This window comes from Perognathus longimembris, chromosome 9 (assembly GCF_023159225.1).
Source record: "Perognathus longimembris pacificus isolate PPM17 chromosome 9, ASM2315922v1, whole genome shotgun sequence".
NCBI classification, from domain to species: domain Eukaryota; kingdom Metazoa; phylum Chordata; class Mammalia; order Rodentia; family Heteromyidae; genus Perognathus; species Perognathus longimembris.
In genome coordinates, this window is record NC_063169.1 from 30945643 (window position 1) to 30962747 (window position 17105).

Here is a 17105-nt window from a genome sequence, read left to right on the forward strand (position 1 = left end):
AACTAATGAGGCCTGCTGATTCGGGATGGAAGACACAGCCACTTTGGACCCACTGAAGCTGAGACTTTTATATTGTCCTGACCCTTTGCCCTCTTTATTGTTATGCATTTGTGTTCTCTTCCACCTGCCGGTAAGGTTAAATGAGATGATTTGATTTGATGGCACATGGATCTCATTCAGTCTGCTGTTCTCTAAGTGTTACAGCAGAACTCTGGGAAGTATTAGTTGGTCAATTCTCAACAAGTTACAGGTAAGCTCTACTCCTATTGTTCTTCTGTTGCTTTAATTGGAAATAAAAAGGGCTTTGATGGCTAAGACTCCTTGGATTGCAGTTCGAAGCCAGCCCAGGCAGAAAAAAAAAATTATCCCTCTAAAACTCCATCTCCCAACTAACCAGCAAAGAGCCAGACTGGAAGCTTGGCTCAAGAGAACCAGCCAAATGCTGAAAATGGCACCATGGTTCAAGTGGTAGAGCACTAGCCTTGAGCAGAAGTGCTCAGGGACAGTGGCCAAGCCGTGAGTTCCAATGCAGTGAATGCCAACTGGGACAAGATATCCAAGCAATGAGCACATAGACGTTCAGGATGAGGTCAGTCCTGACAACAAGGAACCATGGAGAGGAGTAAGAGGAGATGAAGACTCATCTTAAATGGAGTCAGTTGAAACTTGCCCTTTCAAAATTAATCAGAGCCAGGAGATTAAGAGAAATAGTTGTTTACCCACCTAATGTCCATACCTGTCCATTTTCCATTACACACACACACACACACACACACACACACACACACATTAGCTTCTGACTGGTTACTCCCAACCAGTCCACTATCCCTACACACTTCCTTCCTGCCCCCAGTCCAGTTATTCCTCCTTCCTTGTAATGGGCCACATTTGGGTTTATGTTCCAAATGGAACTTTTCTGGCTTGTGCCCAGGGTGTGTTCACCCATGTCGTTCATGTTAACTGGTCCTATGAACTTGTCAGCCTTTTGCCTGACCTTTTCAAAAGTCACTTTTAACAGAATAACATCTCTCACCCAGGACACCCCCTGGGAACTTGCAGTTCAAGGCCATCCTGTTACTACACTGCTCTGCCCAGCGCAGATCTGGACCCTGAAGACCCCAGCCCCAGTGACTTCTTGATGTGCCCAAGCTGCAGGAGGTAGCCAGAGGAGACCATGACATCCATTGGCCCTGATAACCATTCTCATGTAAATGATTAGGACTTTTACCAAACTGTCAAACAAATACTTTTTGGACAATACCAGGTCAAATGATGAATCAGGGACCCATGACTACTTCGCCCCTTTACAGCAGGAAGTAGCTCCAGAAGAAACAACCTCCGCCCATACTCCTGGCCTGGTACCCCTCCTCAGTTATTAATAAACAACAAATGGGGGAATGTTAGCATTTCCCTAGCCGCAGGTCCTCAGCTCCTCCCACTAGCCCCCAGTTCCACCCATACCTAATGAGCCACTCCTACTCACTGCCTACCTACTGCCCCTTTACCCCCAGAGAGAGAAGCTGCCGCCTGGATAAGGTGCAGACGCCATGTAGCTCCCTCTCCCATGGAAACTATGGCCCAACTAATAAACCTCCTTATGAACCTTCTTCTCTTGTCTGTGATTATCTCTGCATGGTCCCCTGGGATGGCCAGGACATTTCCTTTCATTTAGCATGGTATGGTTTGTGGTCATTTGGATAAATGCCCAAAAGTGAGATTGCTGGGTCATAGGGAACCTCTAGGTTTAGTCTTTTGAGGAACCTCCATACTACTTTCCAGGGCGCTTGAACAAATTTACTTTGTCACCAAGAAGGTAGCAGCATTGCCTTTTGGCCACATTCCTGCCAGCATCTGTTAATGTTAGTTTGCTTGGTGATGGCCATTCTAACTGGACTAGTTGGAATCTCAAGAATGTCCTGATTTGCATTTCTTTTATAGTCAGAGATGTTGAACCTCTCTCTGTGTGTCTATTGGCCATTCTTATTTCTTCTTCAGAAAAATCTTTCTTTAAGTCTTTAGCCAACTTATTAATTGGGTTTTTTGCTTCTTTAAGATTTGATTTGGGAAATTTTAATTTTTTTGAGCTGTAAGTATAATTTAAATATGATGTCCTTGTCTGATGCATAGCTGGTCTTAAATATCTCCTATTTTGTGGATTTTCTATTTATCTTGCTATACTTTCTTTGATTTGTTGTGCTGGATCTTTACATAGGAAGTGTCAACCTGTGCCAAGGAGCTATGGTGTTTTCCCTCTCCCTTCCTGTAATATTTTCAGGGTGCATAGTCTTACATTGAAGTATTTGATCCATTTGGAATTGATTCTGCTGCACAGTGATATATAAGGACCTAATTTCAGTTTTCTGCACATGTATAACCAAATCTAGCAGCATCATTTGTGGAAGAGGCTGTCTTTCTCTCATCCTGTGTCTTGGTTCCCTTGTCAAAGATTAGGTGGCTATAGATCTGTGGGTTCATTTCTGGCTCCTCTATTCTATTCCATTGGTCCTCAGGCCTATTCTTGAGCCAGTACCAAGCTATTTTTGTTACTACAGCTTTAAAATCAAGTTTGAAGCTTAGAATTGATATTCCTCCAGCATTGTTCTTCCTACTAAGGATTGTTTTTACTATTCAGTGGTCTTCTATTATTACGTGTGAAATTTTGGATTGCTTTCTCCATATCATTGAAGAATACTGTCAGGATTTTGATGGGTAATGCATTGAATTTGTAGATAGCTTTAGATAATATTGCCATTTCCATGATGTTAATTCTTCCAATCCAGGAGCACTGGAGTTTTATCCATTTCCTTAAATCTACTTTAATTTTCTTTTTTGGTTTTTGAAGTTTTCCTCATAGAGGTCCTTCACATCTTTGCTTAAGTTAATTGCTAGGTATTTTTTTTGAGGTTATTACAAATTGAGTTTCTATTCTGATTTCAGCCTTGCTCTTCTCATTGTTGGCATACAGAAAAGTGACTGATTTTTGTGGGTTAATACCCAGCTACCTTGCCAAAGTTTTGCTTCAGCTAAGTAACATCAACTAAGTGAAAGGAATCTAGGGGGTTCTTTAAATACAGGATCATGTCATCTGCAAAGAAAGAGAGAGTTTTACTTCTTTCCTTATTTGGATCCCTTTTTGTTTGTCTCTTACCTTATTGCTCTAGCTAGGAATTCTAATACTATATTGAAGAGGAGTGGAGAGAGTAGACATCCTTGTCTCATTCCTGATTTTACAGGAGATGGTTTTAACTTTTCACCATTAAGAGTAATGCTGTCTGTAGGTTTGTCATATACAGCCTTTATTATATTGAGGGGCATTTTATGTATTCCTAGCTTCTCTCGAGCTTTTATCATAAAGAGGTGTTGTATCTTGGCAAGTCTTAATGGCATGAAGAAGAGAGAGTACTCAGATTTCTGTTGAGTGACTGACTAAGCATAACTACCCCACAGTGTGACAGGAAGTACAAAGAGAAAGAAATCAATGTAGGAGAAGGGCAGACAAACAAGGCATCCATTGAGTTAGAGATAGTTATGGGATAATCAAGAGGATATATGATTTGGGTAATTTGGCTATAGGAGACTATGTGTCAAAACTGAATTAAGAATTGGAGGCATATATTTCAGAGTCAAAAATATAAAGATGATATTGAAGGCCATGAGCAGATTATTTCCAAGGATAAGAATGTAAAAGAAGATACAATCATCCAGAAATTACCCTGATGATCATGTAGGATAAATGAAGGAATTATGAAAGACTCTGGGGAGAGAGTCATAAAAGTAAAAGATAAAGCAAGAAAAGTGGATAGTGGTAGTTATGACAAATAACATTGAGAAATCAAATAGCTGTTGTCTTACATGTCTTTTTTTCCTCTAATGTGGAAATGTAGGAAAAGTTACTGGTACTAACCATGATGGTTTTAATAGTCTGATGTGAGTGCAAACTAGATTGAAATAGCTAATGAAAAGGTGATTGGAAATAATTCTTCAAGGAAGACTGGCAGGAAAAGAGGAGATGTTTATCACAGGAAAAATATGCAAGGAAGAGAATGTTTCAAAAGTTGTTTGCTGGATCCCAAGGCATATTTAATGCTGCAATGAAAATTCCCAAAGACAGAAGATTGAAGAGAGGAGCAGACAGGTGTTGAAGGAGACGAAATTACTAATGTTAGTGTTTCCCCTGGCCCCAGATCCACCCATACCTAAATTCCCTGCCCTAGAACTATAATGGGCCACTCCTACTCACCATTAAGACCTACCTACTTTCCCTTTAATCCCAGAGAAGCTACCACCTGGATAAGGGGCAGAAGCCAGATGCCATGTTGCTCCCTCTCTCATGGGAGATATGGCCCCACTAATAAACCTCCTTATAAACCTTCTTCTCCTATTTGTGACTATCTCCGCATGGTCCCCTGGAATGGCTGGGGCATATCCTTTCTTTGGTGCTGAACCCAGGATAGGTTCCCCAGTGGATTTGCTCCCCCATTTCTGGGGGGGGAGGTCCAAGCTACCCCCAGGACCTATTCTGCTGTCCTAAGCCCACCCAGAGGACCACTGAGGTAACTTTCTCCTGACCAAGTGCTCTATTTCCATCCACCACCACAACGACAGGTTTGAACCTCTAACCAGGGTGAGTGACCATCATCCGGGGGCTCAGATCTGATTTGCTGTAAGGCCACCAGGCCAAGGCCACCGGGCTACACTGCCCAAAATCTTGGCGCCAAGTTCCGAGCCACACTCCAGGAGACCATAAGCCTAGGTCAAGGGAATCAGCAATTGTGTTTGATGACTCCAATTTGCTGTTTATTCCCTCACAATCAACTCCATTTTGGAGTCAGCTGAACTGAGCCCCACTGGGATGCTGGTGGGTATCTCTAGTTCAGTTCTGCTGTTCACTCATCAAGGGTGGGTGACAGTCTAAAATGCTTCAGGAATGCTGCTCAAGTTTGAGCCCAATCTTAAGCCTCATGAAATCAAATATGGCCCCAAATTTGGAATTCCATGTGGATCCTTCATGGGACACTGGACCCCTGATATTTACAGGACTTACATAACTTCTATGAGCACTCGGGCAGATGGAAATCTCTCTTTCTGCCTCACTTTGCCTGCTTGCCTGTGATATAGGATGAGCTGGTACTAGCTTCCAAAGGTACCAATGTTTATTTACCATGTGCTTTGAAAGACACAAAAGAAAGGTTTTCTGTTCTTGTCATTGATGTTTGTTAAATTCTGCTTGTTGTTGGCGAAATCCTAAGTTTTCTCTAGCAGTGACCATGTGGTGGACAATAGAATTGTTTTAACAAGCGCCATCTTGGTTCCACCAAGGTAAATTTCCAAAAAATCTTGGAGGTGGACCTCGCCCCAGCTAATGGGCATGCCCAATTCCTAGAGGCAGGGTAGGAAACTCAAGCTCTCTGTAACCCTCCCCCCCAACTGTGTAACTGCGGCCTTGCAATTCAAATACTCAAAGGTGAAGGTGTCCTGCTGTGGACCCTGTTAAGGCTCTGACCAGCTCTGCTGCCACTCTGTCTCCCATCTCCTGGACCTTCTGTGGTCATAACATCGCACTTCAGCTCCCTATTGGAGCTGAATTGGTTTCTCAAAATGTGACTTCTCCACTTCCTTACCATATAATCTGTGAAAATTTTTGTTTGCTGGAAAAGTTTGGGGTTTTTTTTTTGTTTTCTAACTGACCACGTGGTTCTAAAATATGGACAAAATGTCATTTTGCCACTGGAATTCCAGAAAACTTACATATCCAATTTTTAAAAATCTAAGCATGTCCCAAAGCTTGTGCACAAGTGTCTGTCTGTGTAAAATATGTAAAAACTGGCATCATGGTTTCAAAATTACTTGCTTTTGACTACTATTTTAACTTAATTTAAGTCTTATGTTAAGCTGATCCTTGTAGCCCATGGGTGGAGCCACAGTAAACAGCCTGGAAGCAATCCTGACTCAAAGCCAAAAGAGGAAAAAAAAATGGTTTTAAACTCAAACTCATGTTTGGGTGCAAGCAAATGTGTCTAAAAAAACTCCAAAAGGTTCAAATATACAGCACATGGCATAAGTACATTAATGTAAAACTAACATGTTATTCTTTATGTCCATCTATGCAAAAATTCAAATGTACATCTGATCCTGGCAACTCAGATAAAATAGGCTAAGATTTTGCTTCTCCATTTTCTCTCTTTAAGATCAAGGGATCAGAGTCATTTTGGAATGAGTGTGCAGATTGTAATACAAAGGTCAGATCTGGCCAGTGCCATCATTTGATGTTGAGGGGTGTCACATTGACTCCATCTCAGATTAAAGAGAGCAGAAGCCAACTCCATCTTCACTAAGATCTCACCATCCCTATCCAGGGAAGTTCTCCTTTGCTGTGATAAGATTGTGTAAACTGCTTGACCACCTGAGTAGTGGAACGCTCAAGGTTAAACCTGTGCCCTCCCATGAGTAGGCATATCCATCTGCATCAAGTGAGCCCCGCCAAATCCATGTGCCAAGTCTAACTAAAATGATAGGTTGGTTCAAACAGTTGCTATGAGGCAGATTGTAACCTCATTAGCCCCCTGCATGTGGCCTGGCATGCTCTGTAAGTGTTGTAACCTCATTGGCCACCTGTGTGTGGCAGGCTTGACCATGTGGTATTTGCCGTTATAAGCCAACCCCAAGCATGGCCCAGGCACACGGTACCAGCTCGTGAGTCTGGGCTGCGGCCCTGGCTGGCCAGCCTGCTTTTTACAGTTGCGGTTCCAGCTCACGAGTCTGGGCTGTGACCCTGGCCGGTCAGTATACTTTTTACTTCCCCAATAAATCCATCTTTTTACTTGAGACTGTCTCTGAGTGGTAGACTCTTGGAGGGATGGGGGATTCCACCCCCCTTGGACCCCATTACATTGTGGTCCCCTCCCTTGGGGGGAACTCCATTACAAAGATGTAGGTGCTGACCTTGATTTTCCTGACCCAGGATTGATATTTTTCTTTATAGAATGCAGTTAATGTGAGTCAGGATGCAGGTCAACACGTGTGCTAGCTATATGGCCTGCGTTGGTCCTTGGCTACAGGAAGCTGCTTCCAGTCTGCTCTCAAACTGCCTTGTTTCACTACTATTGATTCCTTATTCTGTCTCTCTTGCATGGGAAACTGCTCAGGGAACGAATGAAGTGGTTTCCCCACCCTCCTCAGCATGGGTGTCTCCCCATGCCTGTTCAGCCTAGAAATCACTGGTGGTGAATCCTGTGAAGATTTTGACAGGCCTAGAGCACTGCCTGAATTTTGTCTATCAGCTTCGCTGGCACTATATAACTACCTCCCCTGCACAAGGAGAGGCTGCTATGCTCCATCCTAGAGAGCTAGCCTGTCTGCTTGCTATACCTGACTTGGTACCCACGTGGTTTTCCCGGCTGGGGCTTTCATTTTGTATTTTCAACTTCCTGTCCACTAGGTGGTGGCACAGAGTCACTATTAAGACCCCAGGTCTGGTTTTCATGGGTGTTTGTCTCACAAGGCTACACAGGGCTTACTGAGTGGAAACCTAATGCACTCATTCTCTACCAAGCTCCCCTAAGCATTCAAGTGAGAGATGGACCAGGCCTGGCAGATAGGTCAGGGCGAATCCCCGCACAAGGAGAATTGGACTACAACTCCCAGAAAGGCATTGGGGCAGCTTCCGGGATCTCCCGGAACCTTCGCGCTGCCACCTACTTTTTCTAGCCGAAAAGAGAAAGTGAAGAGCGCAGAAAGGTGAAGCAAAAGGGTCCGCAGGGGCGATGGCAATCTGCTGGACCGACATTCCCAACCTGCTTGCGAAATCCAAGGGAAACCCTATCCCCTCCCCCCCAACCATGTGACCCGTATTGATCACGGGATATAGAGGCGTAACCGCGCGGCCGGTTGCCGTGGCAACCGCGGGTGAGCCGGGTGAGAAAGCGCGGGATTCCACGGCCGGGGTAGGTGAAGCCGGGATGTGGCCCCCGGCCAGGTCCCCAGCGCTCGCGTTTTTCACTTCTCTCCACTTCCTGCCCCAACTCGTCTTTTACTTGCTCATTTGCCTTCCCCTCATCCCTACAGCCCTCTCTGTCAGGAGCCAGAACGCCGTGGCCTAGCAGTAGGTCAGCGTCAATTCAAACTTCCGGGCCGGGCGCCATCCAGGTGCAGGGCGCAGGCGGCGTTTGGCATCCAGGAAGGTGCTCTTCCGGCTTACGCCCCTTCCCGCCTCTGCCGTGAAAGCTCGTTTTCTCTTGTACCAAGGCTTAAAACCAGAAGTTGGGAGAAATCTGAAGTTGGCTTCGTTATTGGGCAACTGGGGGTTTTGCCTTGCAAAGCACCGAATTCCACTTAAGGTGTTCAGTGTTTTGTTGGGGGAAGGGGCCTTCTTGCTGCTTCAAAAGAAAGAATTCGTGGTGACTAAGCTGCATTAATTTTATTTTATGAAGTATTCTGAGGGCTGTTAGTAATGTCGCTGTCTGGAAACATCCCCACGTCTATGAAGGCTATTTCGCAAAACTGTCCCTATGCATTGGTAAAATAATTAGGGGAAACTAGCTGAATTCAGTAGCACAAACATCCTGTGCTTTGCAAGGAAAAAAAAATGACCATTTTTATACTATTTAAATTTTTTAAAGTTCTCTGAGAGGATTTGGCGTCTATTTAAAAGGTAATAGGAAACACACAAATATATGTAGGTTTAGAAAATACTGAAGAGGTTACTGTAAGCTTCTCCAGAAAGGAAACCTGCCACATGGTTCAGGCAGAAAGGAGTTTGGGGGGCGGGGAGGGGGGAGAGAAGCAAACTGCCAGCCCACACAAGATGGAAGTGTGGGGAGACAGAGGGGAAGGCAGAAGGGGGAAAAGACATAAAAGAACAAGACAGTAAGAGAAAAGGGAAGAGCCAGAGACTCATGTTGAGCCGGGTTATATAGAAAAAGGTGGGAGATATGGCCAGGTGGATTGGATTGGATGTGATCTCAGAGAAGGAGGAGGCAATTGCCTCCAGGTGTGCCAGTTACCTAGGTAATGCAGGTACTGAGTACAGATTTAAACAAGTGGGCATTTGCATGGAGCCGTCCCTGGGGTGGACCTTACAGTTACCTTTTAAGAATTGGATGCTAATAGATGAAAATGTAATTCCAGACAATGTATTAGACACTGTCTAAACTACTTTTCCAAATCAGTTTGCTTAATAAATTAGGAATCTTGACCAACTGACTAGTCATAATTTTGGATATTGTAATGCAGTTTCTGAAGTTTAAGTTTGGTTGTTTTCATGGTATGATCCATGTTCTTAAAAAGATGTTTGTCTTTTGCCATTTAGTGTTAGATTTTGTAACTACCTCTGGACTATTTGCTTTGAGAAGCAGAAATTTATTTAACTATGGCTCACTCTCCCCAAGAAGAGCTGGATGAAGAATTTGAACAGTTTATGAAAGAGGTAAGTAAATTCATTGTTTTAAAGGCTGTATTACAATACAGTCTCGGGCTGGGGATATGGCCCAGTGGCAAGAGTGCCTGCCTCATATACATGAGGCCCTGGGTTCAATTCCCCAGCACCACATATACAGAAAATGGCCAGAAGTGGTGCTGTGGCTCAAGTGGCAGAGTGCTAGCCTTGAGCAAAAAGAAAACAGGGACAGTGCTCAGCCCCTGAGTCCAAGGCCCAAGACTGGCCAAAACAAACAAACAATACAGTCTCATAGGATTCTTCAGTCTTTTCTTACACTTCTAAAATGCAATTAGCCCACCTTCCAGTCCATCAGCAGAAGTGTCCCTGTTTCTTTCTCGTTCTAATGCTGGTGCCTGCAGGGTCACCTTGCCTATTGCAGCTGTTTCTAGCTGATGTCCTAGTGTTCCTTTCTCCACACTGCAGCCAGGTAGGCTGTTGCAGAATCTGACTCTCTTCCTCCCCATTATATAAGATGCTATTGTTCTTCCCATAACATTAAATAAAACCTCTGGTTTATAAAGCCCCTTGGAATTTTGGTCATATCTGCCTCACTGACTATATATCACTCTTCCAACTTGTTTCTCCTACCCAGACCCCAAATTTTTCCTTTAGTGTGTCAAGCTCATTTCACCCTGGAGGCTTTGAGCTCCCTGTTCTGCCATCAACAATGATGTTCCTATATTCTCCTAGCTATTGAAGCTCTTATTTGAAATATCGCCACTTCAGAGAGGCCTTTTAACCCAATAAAAAGTAACCAAGTCACTTCTTGGGGTCCCATGTATTCTCTCCCCTTTCCCCTTTCTCTTCCTTTCCCTCCTCCCCTCATATATGTATTTGATATTTGTGTAGATATATAGGTATATACAAATTACCAAGATGTTATAGATATATCAGAATGAGTTTTACTTTCATTCTGAAAACCGTTGTGTGTGTACACATTTTGAAAATTATATTTATTCAAAGTATTTTCATCGTAAATCAGTAATAGTATCATAGGTTTTGGGAAGATATTTCTCTTCTACCCCTCATATGCCACCCCGTCTAGAAACATACTCACCAACACTCTTTCCCTTTTTTCTGTCTTCCTCTCATATCTACCTGTTAATCATAGAGGCTCTAGTCTCAGATAGTGGGGTAAAGCAATGTTTTAATTTTAATAATAAAAATTGTAGTTTTAGGGCTCATAATAACTTCATTAGTAGTTTTGATAAATTATTGTTCAAACAGTTCTGGTACCCTGTGTCATATAAACGTTTACCTGATTTGGGTATGGGAAGGGAAATAACAAAATGGAGAGACAAAGGATAAAGGGTAAACCAATGCAACAGTTATACCTACAGGAAGCAAGGTTGGAAATGAACTCTATAACTTGGGGAGTGGGGAGTCAGGGGGAAGGAAAAGTGGGGGAAAAACAAGGGAGAAGGTAACAATGTTTGATAAGAAGTGTACTCATTACCTTACTTATACAACTAACCCCTCTGTACATCACTTTTACAACAAAGAAAAGTAAATTTTTTTAAGATATAGTTTATGTTTGTGTAAATATTACATTTATATTTAACATATACATATATAAATGTATGATGAGTATATTTATTAAATATATCATATTTATGTATAGATACAATATACATACCATGGTTTTTGGGAATGGGTCAACCAACTCTTTGTTTTGTTTTGTTTTTTGTCAGTCCTGGGGCTTGAACTCAGGGCTTGAGCACTGTTACTGGCTTCTCTTTGTTTAAGGCTAGCACTCTGCCACTTGAGCCACAGTGCCACTTCTGGCTGTTTTCTATGTATGTGGTGCTGAGGAATCGAACCCAGGGCTTCATGTATATGAGGCAAGCACTTTACCACTAGGCCATATTCCCAGCCCTCAACTACCTCTTAAAAATTCACTTTATATATAACTCATATACCATGCAGTTTGTCCATTTAAAGTGTATAATTTAATGGTTTTAAAGTTTTTAACTTTCATTACAGTTGAGTTTAAAACATATTATCATCACAGAAAGAAATCCTTTATTTGTTAGTAGTTTTCCCAAAGATTTTCTTTAATGGAACCATTCGTTATTTGGCATTTCTTTTACCAACCAAGTTTTTCCACGTTCTAGCATATATCAGTTTGTTCTTACAGCTGAATCATATGTCATTGTGTAAACAAAGCATGCTGCATTTGTTCATTTGCTTAGTAGTTGATGGTCATTTAAGATAGTTCCATCTTTGGGCATTTACAAAAAATTACATACAGGGTTTTGCAAGGATTGTGTGTTTTTATTTCTCATATGCCTATAAATGAATTTCAAGGCCATATACTAATTATGTGTGTTTATTTAACCACTGGGAAGGTACAAGACTGTTGTGTAGAGTAGCTATGCTGCTTACATTCTCACTGACTGTATATTAATTAGGGTTTATGTGTGTCTATGTCCTTGCTAATTGTGTAATTTTGTTCTTTTCTGAGGATCAGCTCTTTTTTTTTCTTTTTTTAAGTGCTGGTCCTGTGGGTTGAATTCATGGACTAGGTGCTGTCCCTGAGTTTTTTTGCTTAAGGCTAGCATTCTATCACTTGAGCCACAGCTCCACCTCTAGTATTTTGGTGGTTAATTGGAGATAAAGTTTTATAAATTTTCCTACCTAGGCTGGCTTTCAGCCTCCTGGGTCACCAGTGAGCCACTGGCTCTGTTTTTTGTTTTCTTTTATTTTTAATGATAACAACCTAAAAAGCAGTGTGGACAGGTTTGAAAGTCAGAACACCTGCTATGTGTTAGACAGAAAGAAAGGCTGAGACTCATTTTTTTACATCCCTGTGGTGTTAGTGTTTCTATATGTGTACTATAGATGAATGGGGAAAAAATGTGACAAGAGAGAAATGGAACATTTCAAAGTGATCATGGTGCCTACAGACTAAATGGAAGTGATATAGCTAGCTAACAGAATTTCAGATGGAAAAAAAAAACCAAACACTAATTTTTCTTCTTCCCTTCATACTACCTGGATGTCAGTGAAGACAATGAGTTCTTTTTGAACATTTTGACATTGACACTCTTAGAAGTCATTTTTGTTTGCCATGTGTGAGATGTGTGCACCTTGTCATTCTAGAAGTTACATAGTCTCCTGTCAGTATCCTAGTTGTATGGTGGAAAGCAGACAGGCTCTCAGGCCAGACCTGAGCTAGTTTGAATGCCACTTTGGGCATCATTTAACCTCTCTGAGCTTCACTGTTCTCATCAGTCAATTGTTACAAGATTATTTAAAGATGAAGTGAGACACTGCGTATATCCTTGACGTAGAGAACTGAAGAATGAGAATGAGAAGGGCTCAGAAACACAGGTCTAGAGAGGTCTCAAGCAGACAAAATGGACCAAAAGGCCCAACACTATTAAATATGTGGGTGGTCATGGGGATGGAACTGAACAGCAACATAGTGAGAGTGATGCTGGCCTGGTCAAAGGTATAGAGTTTCATGAAGTGAAGACTTGGTCACCATACCAAATTCTGCAACACAGATAGGGAAGGCTGACTGATGAGTCATTTGTGGCATTTAGAGGGCCTTTAATTCTTGGAGGAAAGCTGTTTGAAAGAAAACCAGATTCTAAGGGGTTAATGTTGAATTAAATTGTTATGTAAAGAAAATGTATCAGGTACAGTAAAAGGAAAGTTGGAATAAGGAAATTTTTGTTTGTTTTGCCCTTCCCCACCTCTCTGAGTATAAAGTAGAAATAAGTATTGGGTCTTTGATTCCACGTTGTACCAGGTTCTGTGCTAGATGCAGTCCTGAGCCAGGTGTATGATATGGGCGAGGAGTAAGCCTAGAAAGTAGAGAGAAGCAGGATGCAGGCATTACATCAGAAGCACTTAAGGAAGGGATGGAAGGGAAATGTGACCCCAGTGCAGGTGCTCTTGGGAGTGTAGAACAGAATTGTGCCTTTGGAGAGGGAAGAGGTTCTTTAGTAGATGAGTTTAGTGAGGGGAAGATGGTACTGCTGGCTGAGGTCTTTGACTTTTCGGTGAAAAGGGGGGAACTCTGGCTTACTAGCTAGAAGGAAGTACTGCACTGGTGCTACAGTAGACACTTCAGGGTTAAAGTGTACTGGATGCATGGTTAAAGGATAACTCCAAGTGATAAATCACTATGACAAAATGTTAATTTCTCTAGACCATATCATCATCTCCTCTGAAATTCAGTCCCTGGTCTTGCAGTTCTGAGTTCTACGATCCTGGGTAATTTTGGTCAACTGCTTCTTATTCTTTTTTTTTTTTTTTTTTTTGCCAGTCCTGGGCCTTGGACTCAGAGGCTGAGCACTGTCCCTGGCTTCCTTTTGCTCAAGGCTAGTACTCTGCCACTTGAGCCACAGCGTCACTTCTGGCCATTTTCTGTATATGTGGTGCTGGGGAATCGAACCCAGGGCTTCATGCATACAAGGTGAGCACTCTTGCCACTAGGCCATATCCCCAGCCCTGCTTCTTATTTTTAAACCTTACAGAACATGTAGAAGATAAGAGATTATACTTACTCTCCTTTCCTCAACAAGTGGCTTTATCAAATTTTCTTTGTTGTGCTTTGCTTGTTTGATTCTAGATATGAAATCAGTGTTCAGATACATTCTTGATTTTTAATTTAGCCACCTGTGTTTATAGATAAGAACATATGTGTTCACTGGGGCATGATACATTATATAGGACTCTAGTCACTCGATATATAGAGGCCACTGAGGATATTTATAGGAGTGGTTGACAAAAGGTTCAATAGCTATGTGCAGATGATCATATAAAGTAATATTCTATGAAATGAACTCCAAGAAAAGGAAACAACAGACATTTTTAGTTGCTATTTTTGTTTTCTTTTCCTTTTGTCTTGTTTGTTTGTATTTGGAAGGGCAAAGGAGGGCACAGAAAAGGTAGGACAAGGGTGAACAAATACAACAGTGATACTCACTAGATACAATGTGGAAAATGAACTGTAAATCTTATGGGTGGGGATGGGAGGGAAAAACCAGGAAACAAGGCTCAAGAGGTGTCGGGATCTCTGAGGACCCCTTCTCACTTCTCTTTAGGAGATGCTCAAATGTTGGGGTCTCCAGGACCCCTTCCCCCCCCATCTCCCGGAGGGAATGCCTGAACCTCGATTCTATGGAAGAAACTCCGCCCTACCCCTCATACCGGCAGAAGGAGTAAGGCATGTCCTTTCTGGACTGCTCTAGGCTGAAGTGGGATGCCGAAATCCCTTCCTCGGCCCCCATAATGTGTCAGGAACCGCAGGACAAAGATAACGGGGAGACGGCTGGATGGTTGAATGAGTCTCAAAGGATTTAATTGGGAGGGGGGTTTATATAGCGGTAATGGCGGGAAAGGGAAGGACTTGGGTCATTGGCTAAGCCGGGCTGCCCATCAGGTGATGTCATGAAACTTCCTTTGTGGGCTGGACAATCCCTATCATGGTGGCACGCACATGTTCGCCCCCCAGGGGCGGGGGGCTTCTTTTCCAGTTGAGGCCGGAAGGTGGGAGGGACTCGCTGTTACACTGTCCCAGGGCTGGGGGAAGGGCAGCGTCTCGCTCTTGGCGCCCTTCTCCCACCAAGGCCAAAACTGAGTCCCCAACAAAGAAGAACTGTACTCATTACCTGATTGGTGTAACTATAATCCCTTTGTATATCAACTCTACAATAACAATTAAAAACAATGTATATGTTTTTGTTAAAAATATTGTTTATGTGATCAACTTAGGAGAACTAATAGAAACATTTTAATGACAAAGTTGGAATATTCTCATTTATAGTATATTTTAAATCTTTATAATTTGCCTCTGATTCAGCTTTCAGATGATTCTTTTGAAAATATAAATAAAATGCCCAAACAGCCTGCAGAAGAAAGGAAGAAGAAAGACACCGTGCCTTGGTGGATAACTGGTGATGATTTTGAAGATGATGGTAAATATTGTGAACTTTTTATTTTAAATTATTTGATGACAAGATGTCAGTCAAGATCTTTAATTCCAGATTTGTTACTAAAGTATAAACATATAAAGTACTACTAGTGTGGATTTTTGAGGCTTAATTTGATTTTTATTGTTACGTCCCTTTATTAAATTTTATTATGCAATTGATAATAACAGGTTTAATGGTAAATTGATATGCGTGGTTTAATATTCTGGCACTGTATTAATGTAATCACGCAGGGAATGTTTTAACAAATTTGTAGTTTTGGTATTGCATTCGTTTGTAACTTTAATAGTCATTAATAAATTGTGAAAAATATGTCAATATATCTATAGGTATATAGATATATGTCGCTTCTCTTTTCCCTCTCTCTTCCCCCCTCCTGTATAGGTAATAGGACTAAGTGTGAACTCATATATATACATATATATGCATATGTATGATGTATATATAAATATATATGAGATATATCTCCATATTATATAAATATATATAGATATATCTCCCAGTCACCCTTCTCTAGAATTCTAATCTCCCTAACTTCAAATGCAGCCTTCCTTTAAACTGCTGTTCTCCCTTCCTGCAGTTTTTACCCTTTCCTACATCATTTAATTACCTTGTCATCATTCTTCAAATTTTGGCAGTATCACTTCTGTGCAGAATGTCCTTGGATTTTTCCAGTCTAGATAGGACCCTTCTTCATTAATATCTTATGGATTTTCTCCAAAGCTCTGGAGTTGTTGCACACTGAACTACATTATATAGGTCCCGCTGCTCCTCCAGTGGTTACTGTTTGTTTTCCCTCTACCACTAGACCTGTCTTTTCTAGGCCTTATTCTTCATTGTCTTACAAAGCATGTCATCAAAGACTTTTCAGCCCCTGTTTCACCATCACCTCCAGTTCACCTGTCTATCCCAACTCATTGTAATAGCTTCTCTTATCATTCTTAAAAGTTAATGGCCTCTAAGTCCCCACCCTACAGGAGTCTTACATCATGACTTCTTTGACTTGTCAACTTCCACTGCCCCCCTTTCCCCCGTCCCCCTCCACTCATGCTGCTGAAATTCCACTAGCCTCCTTATGTATCACACATTCCTAGCCTTCTGCTTCAGGGGCTGAACACATATTTCCTCTTCCTTAAACAGTTTTTGTTACATGTTCATGTGGACTGGTTTTCTTTGTCCATAAGTCTTAGCTCAAGTGGTAACTTCTTGATGAAGCCTTCTTGGATACCCTTTTTAAATGTGCCATAGCTTTGAACTGTGATACTCATATTTCAGTCTCCTAAACAGATAGATTTACAGGCATGAACCATCGGTGCCCAGCCTAGGTATTTTTTAGACTAAGTACTCTTTTAAAATATGATTGTGACTTTATCTAAGAAGTGCCAATAGTAATCTTTAATGTTAGCTAATATTTAATCTGTCATAAAACAATTTTATTTATTTAAATGGATTAACGTTAGAGAAAATTTCACTGTCTAGAATACTGTGAGAATATGGTATCCTCCTTGCCCCCAACAGTAAACATGTATACTGCTGTGAGACTATCCTGCACAAAGCAACTGTTTCCAGCCACTATTTCCATGTTCAGGAAAAATGGCTTTAAAGATCTTTTCATGTGGGCTGGGAATATGGCCTAGTGGCAAGAGTGCTTGCCTCATATACATGAAGCCCTGGGTTCGATTCCCCAGTACCACATATATAGGAAATGGCCAGAAGTGGCTCTG

General features: G+C 41.8%; 1 protein-coding gene across 2 annotated transcripts in view; it reads left to right on the forward strand.

Moving 5' to 3' along the window:
* The first annotated feature begins 7894 nt into the window (after window positions 1-7894).
* The window catches only part of Cep162 (centrosomal protein 162), a 77717-nt gene continuing 68506 nt past the window's right edge, over window positions 7895-17105 (forward strand). For both annotated transcript variants that reach the window (XM_048353887.1, XM_048353888.1), the window contains exons 1-3: window positions 7895-7943; window positions 9308-9424; window positions 15252-15366. In XM_048353887.1, coding sequence (XP_048209844.1) covers window positions 9368-9424; window positions 15252-15366 — 172 coding nt within the window. In that variant the 5' untranslated portion in view covers window positions 7895-7943; window positions 9308-9367. The remainder of the gene's footprint in view (window positions 7944-9307; window positions 9425-15251; window positions 15367-17105) is intronic.